The sequence below is a fragment of the Ipomoea triloba genome, chromosome 15 (genome assembly GCF_003576645.1).
Source record: "Ipomoea triloba cultivar NCNSP0323 chromosome 15, ASM357664v1".
In the NCBI taxonomy this organism is placed as follows: domain Eukaryota; kingdom Viridiplantae; phylum Streptophyta; class Magnoliopsida; order Solanales; family Convolvulaceae; genus Ipomoea; species Ipomoea triloba.
The window spans coordinates 26,249,159-26,265,291 of record NC_044930.1 but is presented as its reverse complement, the minus strand read 5'-3'; the positions used below and the strand labels follow the sequence as shown (position 1 = coordinate 26,265,291).

Genomic DNA, 16,133 nt, shown 5'->3' with positions numbered 1-16,133 from the left:
AATATCATCAACCAATCATCACTTGAGCCTGCAGCCAGGATGCATGCATATGTGAGTATGTGACTCCCTTCAAAGAAAGAGAGTGAAAAGCTGATTTTGTGCAAACAACCACAATAAAATGTCTAACTTTATAGTGTTAATATAGTAGTAAGAACTTTAGCTTGTCAATTAATAAATCAAATAAAATGTCTAACATGATAGTGCAATATAGTGGTTAGAACGTTAGTTGAATAAAAGATCAAATAAAGAGAAATTAATGTTTACAATATTAAATGATCTTAGGGGATTTGAAATTTTAATTAAAATATAATATAATTGAAAAAAATCACGTATCGGTATTCATTGGTAACATATTTTGTCAGTAGAGCTATCAAAACATGGCTTAACCGACGAGGTTAGGCTCGTTTAGCCCAAATATTAGGTGGGTTAAGTTAGAAAAATTTCTAACACAATCCGGTCGGTCCCAACCCATTTAGCTATTATGGCTTTATAGCTAATCATTAGAGATTGGGCAATCTGCAAATCGAAGTTCATAATTTCCATTACACACCACAAGCATCATAGATCAATCAACAAATATAAAGGTCAAGTCTAGCATCCGGTGACTCGGGATTGTTGGGCAGAGGCCGGTAATAGGCTTAAAGGGGTTAAGTCTGGCACCCTGCGTCTTGGAAATGTATGACGAGTATAAGAAAATAAAGTTGCATCTTCACTACTAGCTATAACTTTTAATGTAAGTGGTAAGCACTTGATCCTATCTAACCAGTGGTTCAGAACTAGAACTGATTGGTGTTAGGGGGGAGCCGATAAAAGCAAATCCCATGAAACTTCACAATACAACATTAACATTACAATGAACTATTGTTTTAAGACAATAACAGTTCAACGTAAACAACCAAACAACATTGAACTCCAAGAGCAACTCAAAGAACCAAATGAAACATCATTGTGATAACAGACATACAAGCCCAATGAATCATAGTTTAGACAATAAAGTTCAGAACTAACTTCTCAACCAAAGACCAAATCATATTTAATTTACACTAACACTTCAATGAATCTCACAATCTAGTAATAGACAGACTATCACTTATTATGGAGGATGAACTCCAACATCAACCCAATGAAACATCCTTGTACTAACAGACAAGCAAATGAGCAGACCACAACTTCAGCCAACCAGGATGCATTTTTGGGAAGCTAATGCATCACTGTAACTTGTTTATGATTCCCTTCAAGAAATGCAAAGTGAAGAGCAAATTATTTGCAAATACCCAAAATACAATGTCTAAATAAGATGGTAGGTATTTGATGTTCCATTGGTATGCATACCTTGCCTAAACCAGATTAGCGCAATCACAAAATCACCAAATTGCAGACTCAAACCTTTTTACCTGAGCATTCATTGGTTGGCAGCTCAACCTGAGAAAAACAATAAAATTAAAAACCAGAACAATTAAGTAAAATAGGACAGTAATTAGGGATTTAACAAAAAAAAAAAAAAAAGAAGAAGAAGAAAACAAACAAACAAAGAAAACAAAAGACTAACCGAACCCAAAGGCTCATAAGCTATTTATCAAAATTCATAATTCATAAATGGGAATTAGAGAGAGACCTTAGTTGCATCACGAACAATAAGTCCTTCGTATCCCAATAATTCTCGCTGCGCTTGTTGGATCTCCCTTGCTGAGGTGACAAGAGAAGAACAACAATTCCCTAACTCAATTAATCGCAATGTACAAACCTCCATAAACTCATTTGGAAGTTTTTCCAAGTCCCAACAATATCTTAGAATTAGACTCTCCAAAGCGGGGAAATGGTTTGCATTTGCATTCCAATGTTCGAGATCCGAGCGCTCAATAAGGAAGAACCGTAGTTGTAGAAACTCCCCATCCTTGGGTGTCCACTCTGGGCCGCAAAAGGCAAAATCTTTCAATTTGAGTAAATCAAGCTTGGGTAACTTGCCAATAATGTCCATATCTTCCCATGAAAGATGCGTATTACTAAAAGTCAATTGCTTGAGATTTGGTGGAAAAGAATTTGGGAGATTAAACCGCTCTACCCTTCCCATTTTAACCTTTAACTTCTCAAGTTGACATAACTGAGCAAGGCTGTCAAGAGCATTAGGCAATACTTCACCTTCAATGTATATCCCCAACTCTTTCAGGTTTGGAACTTTTGTAAAGTTTGTTGTTCTTGAGTCCTTGTCGGTAACTTTGAACCAAGAAAGAGTTTGTAAGTTTTCTTGAACCATGTTTGGGAGATATGATGAACATCCTTTGTTATAGTGCACATGTCTTAACCATGGCAAATCCAAAACATTACATGGCAATTGTAATTGACACTCTTTTGCCCACGATGAGAGAATGAGAGTTTGTAACTGTTGGAGCTTGAACCATTGAAAGTTATAAAGAGAACCTATCGTTCTTAAAGCTAAATATCTTAAATGAACCAAATCTACAATCTCACTAGGCATGCCATGCCAATATTTTAATAGTGAGAAATCCAATACTCTTAACAACTTCAAAGGTGAGAATATCAACCAACACTTTGCAAGATATAAATCTTCACCAAAATAAAGAACAGAACGAATTTTAAATGAAGAGTTCATCAAATTATTTGGAGTAATTGGCCAACAACTATTTTGAATACTTACCCAACGATGGCCGCCAAGAAAATCATTATATTTCCCCTTACATCTCATAATGTACTCGTCATAACCATATAATTTTTGGAAGCAAAAATTATATAATGAATCATGAAGCATATAAGACTTGATTTTTCCATCCAAACTCCTCTTGTGCACTTGAACTAGCCTTCTGTTCATAAGATCACATAAATAATCCTCAGCTATCTCTTCAGAACTTTTGTTCATCTCTGATTTTAAAAACCCTTCAGCTATCCATAACTTTATCAACTTTTTCACGTGAAATTCAGTACCCTCAGGAAAACCTCCCAAATAAAGAAAACAAGCTTTTAGGTAACTGGGCAAATAGTTGTAGCAAAATTCAATTGTGTACCAGAAGAGGTGAGCAAGAACGCTGAATGATGTATTGTTGAAGTGTGTTTCAAAATCCTCCCACTGCTTTGGTGAGTTGTTGAGGGTGGCCAGAAGTCCACCAACCAAAACAGTTACCAGTGGTACTCCCTTACATATCATAGCAATGCGCCTTCCTATTAACTCAATTTCTCGGGACGGACAACATTTTCCATTAAACGCAGTTTTGCTTAATAAATTCCAGCTTTCTTCTGTATTCAGAACAAGTGTTCCGATTATACAGTTATGTGAGCTAAGAGAACGAGCCACTCTCTGATCTGCAGTAGTTATCAGAACTCGGCTTCCATTACTATTGGGTGGAAAAGATGCTTTCAATTCATCCCATACCTCTGTTTTCCGCCTAAGGTTATCGATGACAATCAAATACCTTTGGCCCGTCAGAATGTTGCAGAGTTGTTCGGCTAGCTGGTCATCGTCTTTGTTGGAGATTTCGGTTGTGAATGACGCAATACAACCTAAAATGTCAATGAGTAGCTTTCTCCTAGTGTATAGTCGAGATGCAACCGTCCATGCTCGAATGTCAAAGTGAGACACAATTAATGGATCTTCATAAGCTCTTTTAGCCAAAGTAGTCTTTCCGGTGCCTGGCGTTCCGCAAATCGAAACCACTTGTAGTTGTTGTGTGGAGGAAGATGATTGAATGAGGAGCATGTCTTTTAATCGCTCAATATCACGTTCGGCTCCTACCGTTATATACTCTAAATCATACTTAGAGGAGGAGGAGGAGGTATGTAGTGTTATTTGCTGCTGCTGCAGATGATCTCTGATGCGCACTTCAACACACTCAAAATCCTTAACTACTTGCTGCAAGCTCCGATGAAGATCTTCACAAGCCTTTACTGCTATTCCCTCACCCTCACCCTGCACCTGGTAAAATTCACCCAGTTTGGACTCGATTTCATCTTCTGCTTTCATTGCAGCATCTCTGATTTCCTCATCCAGACTTTTCACTGCCTCATCGCGATCGGATTCGATTTCATCTTCTGCTTTGATTGCAACACCTCTGATTTCTTCATCCAGCCTTTTCAATGCCTCGGAGGTAATTTTGGGCTTAGGTTTGTCAAGATAGACCTGTAGGAAATGGAGCTTGTCCTTTAAGGTGGATAGGATGATTTGAGCATCATCAGGAAGATTATTATTATTATTATGTGGGGGTTTCTGAAGAAGAAGTTGCTCTACTATTCCTAGTAGTGAAGTTACAACAGCACAATCCATTGCTGAATTCAATTGCTTTTTCTCAATTACTGATGGATAGGAGAAGTCGCAATTGGCTTGGCTATACCAGTATGTATTTGGTTGGGGTTTATTTTTTGAAAACGGTTGGTGTTATTGTTCAAACAATAATTAAAACAAGAGATAAGCTAAGGCCGGCTTTATTTCTCTAAGCATCATTAATTAATTGATTGTTTAATTACATAGATGACTCATCAATTGGATACCCACTAACTTACACAAAATATATAAGTCTTAAAAAAACTCAATTTGTTTTTTTAAAAAAAGGGAAAATGACACTTTTTCTCCCTATGTTATGTGCATATATCACTTTTCCCCCCTTGTATTATTAAAGTAGCAGTTTTCCCCCTGAAATGTTAAACTGACATTGTTACCCTTAAAAATAATTATTTCATTATTTTTCTTCTCCAACAAATTATTATTTATATGTATGGATGATCATGATTCGGTTCGAACCTAACCAAACACTGTAACAATCATATCGAAATAGTATGGACGGTTCTGGTTATGATTCAGAACCGAAAAATTTAAAATTAAATAATTGTTGAACCGTGAACCGGAACTTAACCACAATCATATATAGTGAAAATAATCAAACACTTATTTTGATAAATCGGTATGGTTCGGTTCCAATTAAGATTTTAAACCGCCAAAAAACTAATGTATTTATTTACTACGTATTTATTTTTATAATTTTATTTCTTATTTAAAAATAGTCTAAATTTAACAATTATTTTATTTTATTTTTTCGGTTCTGAATCGTAACCGTAATCGCCTATACTATTTAAGTTCAATTGCTACAGTGTTCGATTAGGTTCGTATCGAACCGTGATCTTCCACACATATTAGTAACAATTGATTGGAGAATAAAAATAAATGAAATAGTTATTTTAAGGCAAAAATGTCAATTTAACATTACAAGGGAGAAAACTACCACTTTTAAAATAACTGAGGGGGAAAAACTGTCACTTTAATAACACAGGGGGAAAAAGTGCTATAAGCATATAACATGGGAAAAAAAGTGTCATTTTTCTTAAAAAAAAAAAAAAAACTCAATTTGTTCCAATTTTTAATGGGCTGCCAGACTTCCCAGTTCTCGAGGTATATAATTCATTTTCTCAATGTCTCTATAATTTAAATTTATTTGAAAGTAATCATTCCCTCCCATTTTGGTTGTCTGGTTCGTTTAACGAGGTTTGACTGAAGTTATTTTTAATCCAATTTTTCATAATATTAAGTTTAGTATTAATATATAAAATTTATAAATTTAGATGTGAATGTTGACGGAGGACTAAAAATGGTCATGCCACAATAATACTAAGACTAAATGTGAATGTTTTGATAAAATAGGACTAAAAGTGGAATTCCACCTATAAATCTTGGACAAAAATGAAATTAACTCATTAATTAATTGATTGTTTGCTTGATTAGATGACTCATCACTAACTTACACAAAATATATATGTCTTATAAAAAACACTCAATTTGTTCCAATTTTTAATCGGCTGCAGACTTCCCAAGGTATATAATTCATTTTCTCAACTAGCATTGTCATGTCAACATTAAGATTTTCAATTTTATTGCCTCTTCAGTCAAATATATCAATACATAACTATCATATGAGTTGTTATGATAATATTAAGATTTTCTTAATATCTCTCATATTAATTATATATATATATAAAATTTTAATGTGACCACATACTACTAGTAACGTATTAAAGGTGATCCACACATTTCTTAACATGTATAACTAGCATATATAAATTGTAATGTCAATATAATATTAAAATTTTCTCGATTTCTCAAATTAATTATAACAATAGAAAACTAGCATGCATGCATGATGCTATTAAAGTTTTGTTTGAAATTAACTATAAAAATAGACAACCTAACATAATATTAAGATTTCTTTTTTCAAATTAAATATAACAATAGACAACTAGCATAGTTGACTAATTGTCATGATAATATTAATATTTTCTCTCAAATTAAATATAACAATAGACAACTAGCATATTAGTTGTCACGATAATATTAAAATTTTGTTTCAAATTAAATATAATAATAGACAACTGTACAAGCATATTTTTATTAATGTTTCTCCAATTAATTTGTTAGTTTAAAAATTATAGCAAATCATGAATACCACTTAGAAAATTACCTAGTTGTTAAAAACTTTTTTTTTTTTTCTTTTTCAGATCTGATGGAGGGGCAACTTAGTACAAAGAGTTATATGCTCTCATCATAATCATCCTCGTACGTGGAGGGGGTACTCGGTACGCAAGACTTTAAAAATGATATAATAGACATATTTTTGGATGTACTATAGATTAATATACAGAGTAAAAGATAAGTTTGCATGTTGTTCTGTTAACACACTTAGCTGGAAAGTTACAAAAATTTTGTATATATACTTAGCATATATTAGGATTCTATGTTTTTGAATCAGATTAGCATAAAAGTTAAAAGTATATTGAATAATTGACATATAGGTAAAAAAAAAATCAACAAGCACCGTTATATATGTTTATTTTATTTTTGATAGTAGTGAAAAACAAACAATCTGTTCATGAATTAGTACGTTTATCTTAATATAAAATGCTGGCTGGTTGATTGGTTGAATTGTTAATGTATCACCAAATGCCATTTAAATGTGTTTGTTTTTCCCTTTTTCAATCTCAACTCCATCAGAATTTCTCTATGTTATTATTGTTCAAACAAGAGATATTTGTGCAAATTACTTTATGGTATTAGTGGCACGAAGTGACTCTCTCAAATGCGAAATCATGAGATGTAAATACTATATTGTAACATAGTCAGTAGTATTAAAAAAATGGTTTTTTAGTAGCTAGGGATCATTTTCCCCACCATCATGATATGTAATTGGAATAAGATTTAAATTGGCCATTGAACGAAACGTGAAAATGCAATTTGGCCACTGAACGAAGAAAAAGTGTAATTAGGCCACTCATCACTCTAAATGTATGCAATTTCACCTGATAGCAAGTTAACACCCCATCTAGCAGGTTGCATGTTGACGTGGACGATAATTTGACTTTTTTTTAAAAAAAAAAATTCTTTTCATTTCTTATTTTTATTTTTGAAAACCTTTTTCTAGTATAAAATATGCTGCAATATATATTCAATTTTTTTTGAAAGATATATATTTAGTTTATAATTTTATATAATAATTAAGATGTTAATAAATAGAATAAAACAGGATCCCATTCGCAGTGCACCAGTTTGGAGCTAAATTAAGTAAAAGGTGGACCAAACACTACTTTGGTGCTAAAACATCTCTTCATAGTGCACGTCCTATCATTATAATTTGCAAAAAATCTGCTGCAGTACTTAGTTTTTTTGTATGAATATATACACCCTTCAAATATTTTTTAGCGAACCAAAACAACTATGAGAAATTGAAATTGCAAATTGATGAAGCTACGAACTGATAAATTTCAATCTGATGAAACCCCGATGCAACAACGAAACAAATAGGGATTTTAGGCGTGATTTGAGAATTTGACAATTGATTTGGAGATTTCTAATTGAATTTTTTTAAAAGAATTATTGAAGCTTAGTTTGCCTAGTACATGGTGGAAGAAAAAGTGAAGAAAGAGTAAAGAAAGAAAGGAAAGGACCAGGTGCGTACTGCAACAGATTTTATGCAAGAAAAGAGTTTTCAAAAAAAGTGAAAAGAAAATTAAAAAAAAATGTCAAGTCATTTTCCATGTCAACATGCAACCTAGTAAATGGGGTGTTAACCTGCTATTAGGTGAAATTGCATACATTTGGAGTGTTGGGTGACTTAATTGCACTTTATTTTCGTTCAATGACCAAACTGCACTTTCACGTTTTGTTCAGCGGCCAATTTGAGCCTTATTCCTATGTAATTAGTGGGCCTGGGCTCTCTCAATTTGTTCTCAGCTCATTTTTAATGGTTTGGTCGGCTGGCGTATTTCCCCAATCAGTCCTTTTAATTTTAATATTTTCTCAATGTCTACAATTAATTATAGCAATTGGAATCACGGTTACCATTTTAAATGGAAGGTCACATGTTTGAGTCTTATCCTAATAAAGATTATTGACATATCATGTTGAACAGATACTATGGTTAAGTTAGATTGTAATATATATATATATATATATATATATATATATATATATATATATAACAATTGGCCGACAACTACCATATTACTATATGGGTCACACTTCTGTGAAACCCTCTCACGCAAATGCCATACTTATATGTGCAAATGTCATACTTATATACACAAATGTAATACTAATCAGGGATAAAATTTTTGTCATTTATAATGAAAAATGTAATACTTTTGAAGAAAAATGCATAGTAATAATTTCGCATTTTGATGTAAAAGTATTATATTTTTCATCAAAAATATTACATTTTCTATAATAAGTAATGTTTCCTTATAAGGAAAAATATAATACTTTTGAGGAAAAATGTAATACTTTTAAATTGAAATGTAAAACATTTTCCTTTAGAATTACATTTACCATTATAAGTAACAAAATTTTTATTCCATTAGTATAACATTTGAGCATATAAGTATGACATTTGTGCATATAAGTATCACATTTTCACATTGACCTAACCTGATCCGTCTCACAGTGAGATGGTCTCGCACAAATTTTTGCCTTACTATATTAGTGGCATGATGCGATTGTTTTTTTTTTCTTTTCTTAAAAGTTACTACTTAGTCCCACATACTATTTGAGGATGTATTTTGAGTGAAGCACGCTTTGTACTGTGACGAAATAAATCAATCGAGAGTCGGACTTGAAGTTTTGTGATTAACAAGCCAACTAGCCGACTAATTCGATTGTGTTGCACTGTTAGTACTTTCTATTAGTCTTGTGGTCACCAAGTCCTGCGAAATATTATATTATGATTACATAAATAATATTGAAGGTGAGCATGAATATCTTTTTTCCTTTAGTAAAGAGATAGTGATAGCACTAATTCTTTTTTTTTTAATACAACTAACTCTATTACAATGCAGTATATGTTTATAACTACTTTCTCAACCTATTGAAACACAAGAGTCCGTATTGCCTTCACTGAGGCTCGAACCCACCACCTCCCGTATAAAGGGAAGGGTTTGATAGCACTAATTCTTAACCTTTTTCACCCCTTGTTATAGCCCCTTTTTCTATATAAAATGCCACAAGTTGAGTGTGAATTGAGACTCATTTGTGTGTTTTGCTTTCTTAGGTACAATTGTTCACAACGAGTAAAGAATGAAGTATTTTGGGGCATATTGGATCAATTTTGGAGACAATGAACCCACTCAATCACTTGTGAATTGAGACTCATTTGTGTGTTTTGCTTTCCTAGGTACAATTGTTCACAAACGAGTAAAGAATAAAGTATTTTGGGGCATATTGGATCAATTTTGGAGACAACGAACCCACTCAATCACTCATGAAGGGTAGGAAAAGCGGAGCAATAACCGAGTTCATTAATATTCCTGGTATAGTAGATAGATTCGATGGAATTGTTTGATGGGAATCTTCTAGGGGTTATTGTTTGGTTTCGTCCCGTCATTAATAACTTGATGATTTTTAAATAATATTAGATAAAAAAAAACTGCTATCCATACCTTTTTATATTTTCACATCCACTACTAAGACTCGATCTCATTACCTCCCACATGAGAGAGTCATTACATGCCATCTAAATACAAGATGAGTTTCAATACCTTAGTGACTAGAACATTAGTTATCATTCAAGTACATGTCATCGTCTAAATCCCTTACGGAACAACAACTTCACCCGTTTTCTCACCACCCCTTTAATTTACCATACATCAGATAGTGTTAACGATAATATTTTTATAGCTTATACCATTGTTTTTTTTATTTAAAAAAAACTTAATGGGAATAATGGTTGTTTGAAATATTTATTTTGGCAAATCTAAATAATCTTATAACCATGTAACACCTCCGTTTTTGGACTCTTTGCTAATATAAGCTAATTGTTTGATTGTTTTCAAAATATAGTTAAGAAAAATACAAAAGCACCTTTATTTTATTTTCCATATTAGTAAAAAACAAACAATCCATTTATGACTTAGTATGCTTTATTGTGCGCTAGGTAAAATAAATTAGTTTAGAGGCTCAAATTAAGGAGCTAGGAGTTAGAACTTACCACTCTAACAACTTAATCAACTTGACTGAGATTGCACCAACATTTTAAAAAATATTTAATTAACCTATTGAAACTATTATTATTAATCAGAGTATAACATTATAAACTCATGAATATTTCTCTCTGATCTACATTTTTTTTTTCAAATGTGGGAGTCTTCGCTACAAGCTATAACTTTTAAATTAGCATAAATGGTAAGCACTTGATCCTACCTAACAAGTGGTTCAGAACTTGAACTAGTTGGTGCTAGGAGGAAGATTGGTAAGGAAAGTCGGTAAAGACCGCAAGTCCCATGAAACTTCACAATACACATTAACATTTCAATAAACTATTGTTTTAATAGAATAACAGTTCAACCGACCAACCAACATTGAACTCCAACAGCAACTCAAAGAACCAAATGAAACATCATTGTGAAAACAGACATACATGCCCAATGAACCATAGTTTGGATAATAAAGTTCAGAACTAATTTAACATCTCAACCAGAGACCAAATCATATTTAATATACACTAACACTTCAATGAATTTCACAATCTAGTAACAGACAGACTATCACTTATTATGGAAGATGAACTCCAACATCAACCCAATGAAACATCCTTGTAATAACCAAGAAGCAAATGAGCAGACCACAAGTTCAACCAGCCAGGATGCATTTCTGGGAAGCCAATGCATCACTGTAACTTGTTTATGATTCCCTTCAAGAAACGCAAAGTGAAGAGAAAATTATTTGCAAATACCAAAAATACAATATCTAAATAAGATGGTAGGTCTTGATGTTCCATTGGTATGCATACCTTGCCTAAACCAGATTAACTCAAACACAAAATCACCAAATTGCAGACTCAAACCTTTTTACCTGAGCTTTCATTGGTTGGCAGCTCAACCTAAGAAAAACAATAAAATTAAAAACCAGAACAATTAAGAAAAATAGGACATGAATGACGGATTTAACAAAAAAAGAAGAAGAAGCAGAAGAAAACAAACAACAAAGAAAGAAAACAAAAGACTAACAGAATCCAAAGGCTCATAAGCTATTTATTAAAATTCATAATTCATAAATGGGAATTAGAGAGAGACCTTAGTTGCATCACGAACAACAAGTCCTTCGTATCCCAAGTCTCGTTGTGCTTGTTGGATCTCCTTTGCTGAAGTGATAAGAGAAGAACAACAATTCGCTAACTCAATTAATTGCAATGTAAAAACCTCCCCAAAATCATTGGGAAGTTTTTCCAAGTCCCAACAATATCTTAGAATTAGACGCTCCAAAGCTGGGAAATGGTTTGCATTTGCATACCAATGTTCGAGATCAGAGCGCTCAATAAGGAAGAACCGTAGTTGTAGAAACTCCCCATCCTTGGGTGTCCACTCTGGGCCGCAAAAGGAAAAATCTTTCAATTTGAGTAAATCAAGATGGGGTAAATTGCCAATGATGTCCATATCTTCCCATGAAAGATAAGTATTACTAAGGGTCAATTGCTTGAGGTTTGATGGAAAAGAATTTGGGAGATTAAACCGCTCTACCCTTCCCATTTTAACCTTTAACTTCTCAAGTTGACATAACTGAGCAAGGCTGTCAAGAGCATTAGGCAATACTTCACCTTCAATGTAGATCCCCAACTCTTTTAGGTTTGGAACTTTTAAAAAGTTTGTTGTTCTTGAGTCCTCGTCGGTAACTTTGAACCAAGAAAGAGTTTGTAAGTTTTCTTGAACCATGTTCGGGAGATATGATGAACATCCTTTGCCATAGCGCACATGCCTTAACCGTGGCAAATCCAAAACATTACATGGCAGCTGTAATTGACACTCTTTTGCCCACGAGGAGAGAATGAGAGTTTGCAACTGTTGGAGCTTGAACCATTGAAAGCTATAAAGAGAACCTATCGTTGTTAAAGCTAAATATCTTAAATGAACCAAATCTACAATCTCACTAGGCATGCCATGCCAATATTTTAATAATGATAAATCCAACACTCTTAACAACTTCAAAGGTGAGAATATGAACCAACACTTTGCAAGATATAAATCTTCACCAAAATAAAGAAGAGAACGAATTTTAAATGAAGAGTTCATCAAATGATTTGGAGTAATTGGCCAAAAACTATCTTGAATACTCACCCAACGACGCTCGCCAAGAAAATAATTATATTTCACCTTACTAACCCTCAAAATATTCTCCTCATCACCATATGCTTTTTGGAAGCAAAACTCATATAATGAATCATTAAGCATACATGACTTGATTTTTCCATCCAAACTCCTCTTGTAAACTTGAACTAGCCTTCTGTTGATAAGATCACATAAATAACCTTCGGCTATCTCTTCAGAACTTTTGTTCATCTCTGGTTTTAAAAACCCCTCAGCTATCCATAACTTTACCAACTTTTTTACATGAATTTCAGTAGCGTCAGGAAAACATCCCAAATAAAGAAAACAAGCTTTTAGGTAAGTAGGCAAATAGTTGTAGCAAAGTTCAATTGTGCGCCACAAGAGCCTAAAAGGATTGTTGTCGTCGATGTTGAACTGTGCTTCAATATCCTCCCACTGCTTTGGTGAGTTGTTGAGGGTGGCCAGAAGTCCACCAATCAAAACAATTACCAGTGGTATTCCCCTACATCCCATAACAATGCGTCTTCCTATTAACTCAATTTCTTGGGACGGACAATATTTTCCATTACAGGCAGTTTTGCTTAGTAAATTCCAGCTTTCTTCTGGATTCAGAAAACGTTTTTGGAAATTACACATACCTGAGTAAAGAGATCCAAACACTTCCTTTTCTGAAGTAGTTATCAGAACTCGGCTTCCATTACTATTGGGTGGAAAAGATGCTTTGAATTCATCCAATGCCTCTATCGCCCTAAGGTTATCGATGACAATCAAATACCTTTGGCCCGTCAGAATTTTGCAGAGTTGTTCAGCTAGCTGGTTATCGTCTTTGTTGGAGATTTCGGTTGTCAATGACACAATACAACCTAAAATGCCAACGAGTAGCTTTCTCCTACTGTATGGTCGAGATGCAACTGTCCATGCTCGAATGTCAAAGTGAGACACAATTAATGGATCTTCATAAGCTCTTTTAGCCAAAGTAGTCATTCCCGTGCCTGGCATTCCAAAGATAGGAATGAATTGTAGTTGCGTGGATGAAGATGATTGAATGAGGAGCGTGTGTTTTAATTGCTCAACATCATCTTCGACTCCTACCGTTATATTCTCTGAATCATACTTGGAGGAGGAGGATGAGGAGGAGAAGGAGGTATGTAGTGTTATTTGCTGCTGCAGATGATCTCTGATGAGCACTTCAACACACTCAATATCCTTCACTACTTGTTGCAAGCTCCGATGAAGATCTTCACAAGCCTTTACTGCTACTCCCTCACCCTCACCCTGCACCTGGTAAATTTCACCCAGTTTGGATTCCATTTCATCTTCTGCTTTGATTGCAACATCTCTGATTTCTTTATCCACCCTTTTCACTGCCTCAGGATCAGAGGTAATTATGGTCTTAGGTTTGTCTAGATAGGCTTGCAGGAAATGGAGCTTCTCCTTTAAGGTGGATAGGATGATTTGAGCATCATCAGGAAGAGTAAAACAAGGATTATTGTGTGGGGGTTTCTGAAGAAGGAGAAGCTGTAGTTGCTCTACTATTCCTAGTAGACTATTTACAACAACACAAGCCATTGCTGAATTCAATTGCCTGTTCTCTTCTTCTTTTTTCTCAACTACTGATGGATCTATCGGAGAATACAATTTGCAATTGGCTATACCAGAAGACTCATCAATTGGATAGCCACTAAATTACCCAAAATATATATAAGTCTTATAAAAAAAAACTCAATTTGTTCCAATTTTTAATGGGCTGCAGACTTCCCAAGGTATATAATTCATTTTCTCAACTACCATTTTAGTTGTCATGTCAACGTTAAGATTTTCAATTTTATTGTCTCTTAAGTTAAATATATCAATAGATAACTATCATATTAGTTGTTAGGATAATGTTAAGATTTCTTAACATCTCTCATATTAATTAATTAATTAATTATATATATATAAAAGTTTGCCAAAGCCTCGATGAAGATCAACAACCTTAACCATTATTACATTTATTTTTTCTTTTTATTTGTTCGATTTTCAAAATTAACTTAATCGGTGGACTAACTACTTAAAAGTTAAAAAATACAATTATTAGTCATTATTTTATATGAGTTATAAAATATGTGCTCTCAATTTTACTCTTTACTTCTTAATGTGACCACAGACTATTAAAGGTGATCCACACATTTCGATCTTAACATGTATGTACAACTAACAGTTGTGATGTCAATATTAAGATTTTCTCAATCTCTCAAAATTAAATATAACAAAAGAAAACTAGCATGCATGATACTATAAGGTTTGACAAAAACTTGTGTAAAACTGTTTTACGGGTCTCAATTCGTGAAACAGGTCGGATATTTGATTAATAAGGTCAAAGATCACTACTATAGAAATCACATATAACTTCGGCTATTTAACGTCAGTCATATGAATAACCGACGTTAAAGGTTAATTAAATAAATAAAAAAATTTAAAACACTTTAACGTCGGTTATTAATATAACCGATGTCGTAGTGCATTTTTAGTTTTTGTTTTTTTTTTGTTTTTTTGTATTTTTTTTTAAAATTTCATATACGACGTCGGTTAATAATATATCCGACGTCATATTGTTGTTATTTAATTCGACGAAGAGATACGATGTCGGCTAGGAGTATAGCAGACATCGTATCTCTTTATTTTAAAATATAAAACACCTACGACGTCGATTGTTCTTAAAATAATGAAGTTAGAGACGTGTGGGCCAAGTACTTCATTGATGAATGGTTTAATACATTGCATTAGCACCTGAAGTAATATAATTGATATTGATAATTTTATATTTAAATTGTATTATTAATTAGTATCAATTGTGAGATTTAGTACTTTTATTAATTTTGATATTATTTTGAATTATAAATATAAATTGTACAGGTTTTGGATGTTATTGTGATAGCTATATATATATTTGAGCAGGGTTTGAGTGTAAATTGAAAAATGAATGAAATATTTTTTAAAAAAATACATACAACGTCGGTTATTACTAATAACCGACGTTGTATGTAATATATATATATTTTTTCAAAAATATCATACAACGTCGGCTATTTCCATTTAGTCGACGTTGTAGTTTTTTTGTTTAATAGTATATAACGTCGGCTAAATGCAAATAGCCGACGTTGTAGAGTTTTATTATTATTATTTTTAAATAACCTACAACGTCGGCTATTTGTAAATAGCCGACGTTGTAAGTGTTTAAAAAAAAAAACCTTTTGACGTCGGTTATTTTGTAAATAGCCGACGTTCATAAAGGGAAGAGAATAACTTAAAAGAGATGAGACCCTAGAAAAAAGACGAAAGTAGCCCTCCCTCAAATGGCCATTAGCGGGAAACTTAACGATGGACCAAAATTGGAACACGTTTAATAACCTTGGACGCAATGTGGCAAAAATAACTAAAGCAGACTAAAATTGGAAAATGGTCAATAAAAGTAGGACCAAAAAAGGCAATCACTCCTTATATATATATATATATATATATATATATATATATATATATATATATATATATATATATATATATATATATAT

At 33.1% G+C, this 16,133-nt stretch overlaps 2 protein-coding genes across 3 annotated transcripts; both read right to left on the bottom strand.

Annotated features, from left to right (window-relative positions):
• Positions 1 to 822: 822 nt before the first annotated feature.
• On the bottom strand, positions 823 to 4,343 carry LOC116006204 (putative late blight resistance protein homolog R1A-3). Its single transcript, XM_031246502.1, has 3 exons — positions 1,616 to 4,343; positions 1,333 to 1,422; positions 823 to 1,232 (listed from the first exon to the last, which is right to left on the bottom strand). Exons 1-2 carry the CDS (start codon positions 4,271 to 4,273, stop codon positions 1,381 to 1,383), a joined length of 2,700 nt encoding a protein of 899 aa, XP_031102362.1. The 5' UTR covers positions 4,274 to 4,343; the 3' UTR covers positions 823 to 1,232; positions 1,333 to 1,380.
• A 6,425-nt stretch (positions 4,344 to 10,768) lies between these two features.
• On the bottom strand, positions 10,769 to 14,263 carry LOC116007320 (putative late blight resistance protein homolog R1B-17). Of its 2 annotated transcripts, none has more exons than XM_031247966.1 (3): positions 11,554 to 14,263; positions 11,333 to 11,360; positions 10,769 to 11,171 (listed from the first exon to the last, which is right to left on the bottom strand). In XM_031247966.1, the coding sequence occupies exons 1-3, from the start codon at positions 14,149 to 14,151 to the stop codon at positions 11,026 to 11,028; spliced, it is 2,772 nt and encodes a 923-aa protein (XP_031103826.1). In that variant the 5' UTR covers positions 14,152 to 14,263; the 3' UTR covers positions 10,769 to 11,025. The 2 variants fall into 2 exon arrangements, with proteins under 2 accessions (XP_031103826.1, XP_031103827.1); XM_031247967.1 differs by having other exon boundaries at positions 11,065 to 11,171; positions 11,271 to 11,360.
• Positions 14,264 to 16,133: the final 1,870 nt, after the last annotated feature.

Bases quoted from the DNA above. Each gene is read 5' to 3' on its own strand.
- LOC116006204 (XM_031246502.1), bottom strand. From the start codon at position 4,273: ATGGATTGTGCTGTTGTAACTTCACTACTAGGAATAGTAGAGCAACTT. The intron at 1,423-1,615 runs GTCTCTCTCTAA...TGTTTTTCTCAG, and splicing joins TTGTTCGTGATGCAACTAAG to GTTGAGCTGCCAACCAATGA.
- LOC116007320 (XM_031247966.1), bottom strand. From the start codon at position 14,151: ATGGCTTGTGTTGTTGTAAATAGTCTACTAGGAATAGTAGAGCAACTA. The intron at 11,361-11,553 runs GTCTCTCTCTAA...TGTTTTTCTTAG, and splicing joins TTGTTCGTGATGCAACTAAG to GTTGAGCTGCCAACCAATGA. The intron at 11,172-11,332 runs GTAAAAAGGTTT...CGTTTCTTGAAG, and splicing joins GCCAACCAATGAAAGCTCAG to GGAATCATAAACAAGTTACA.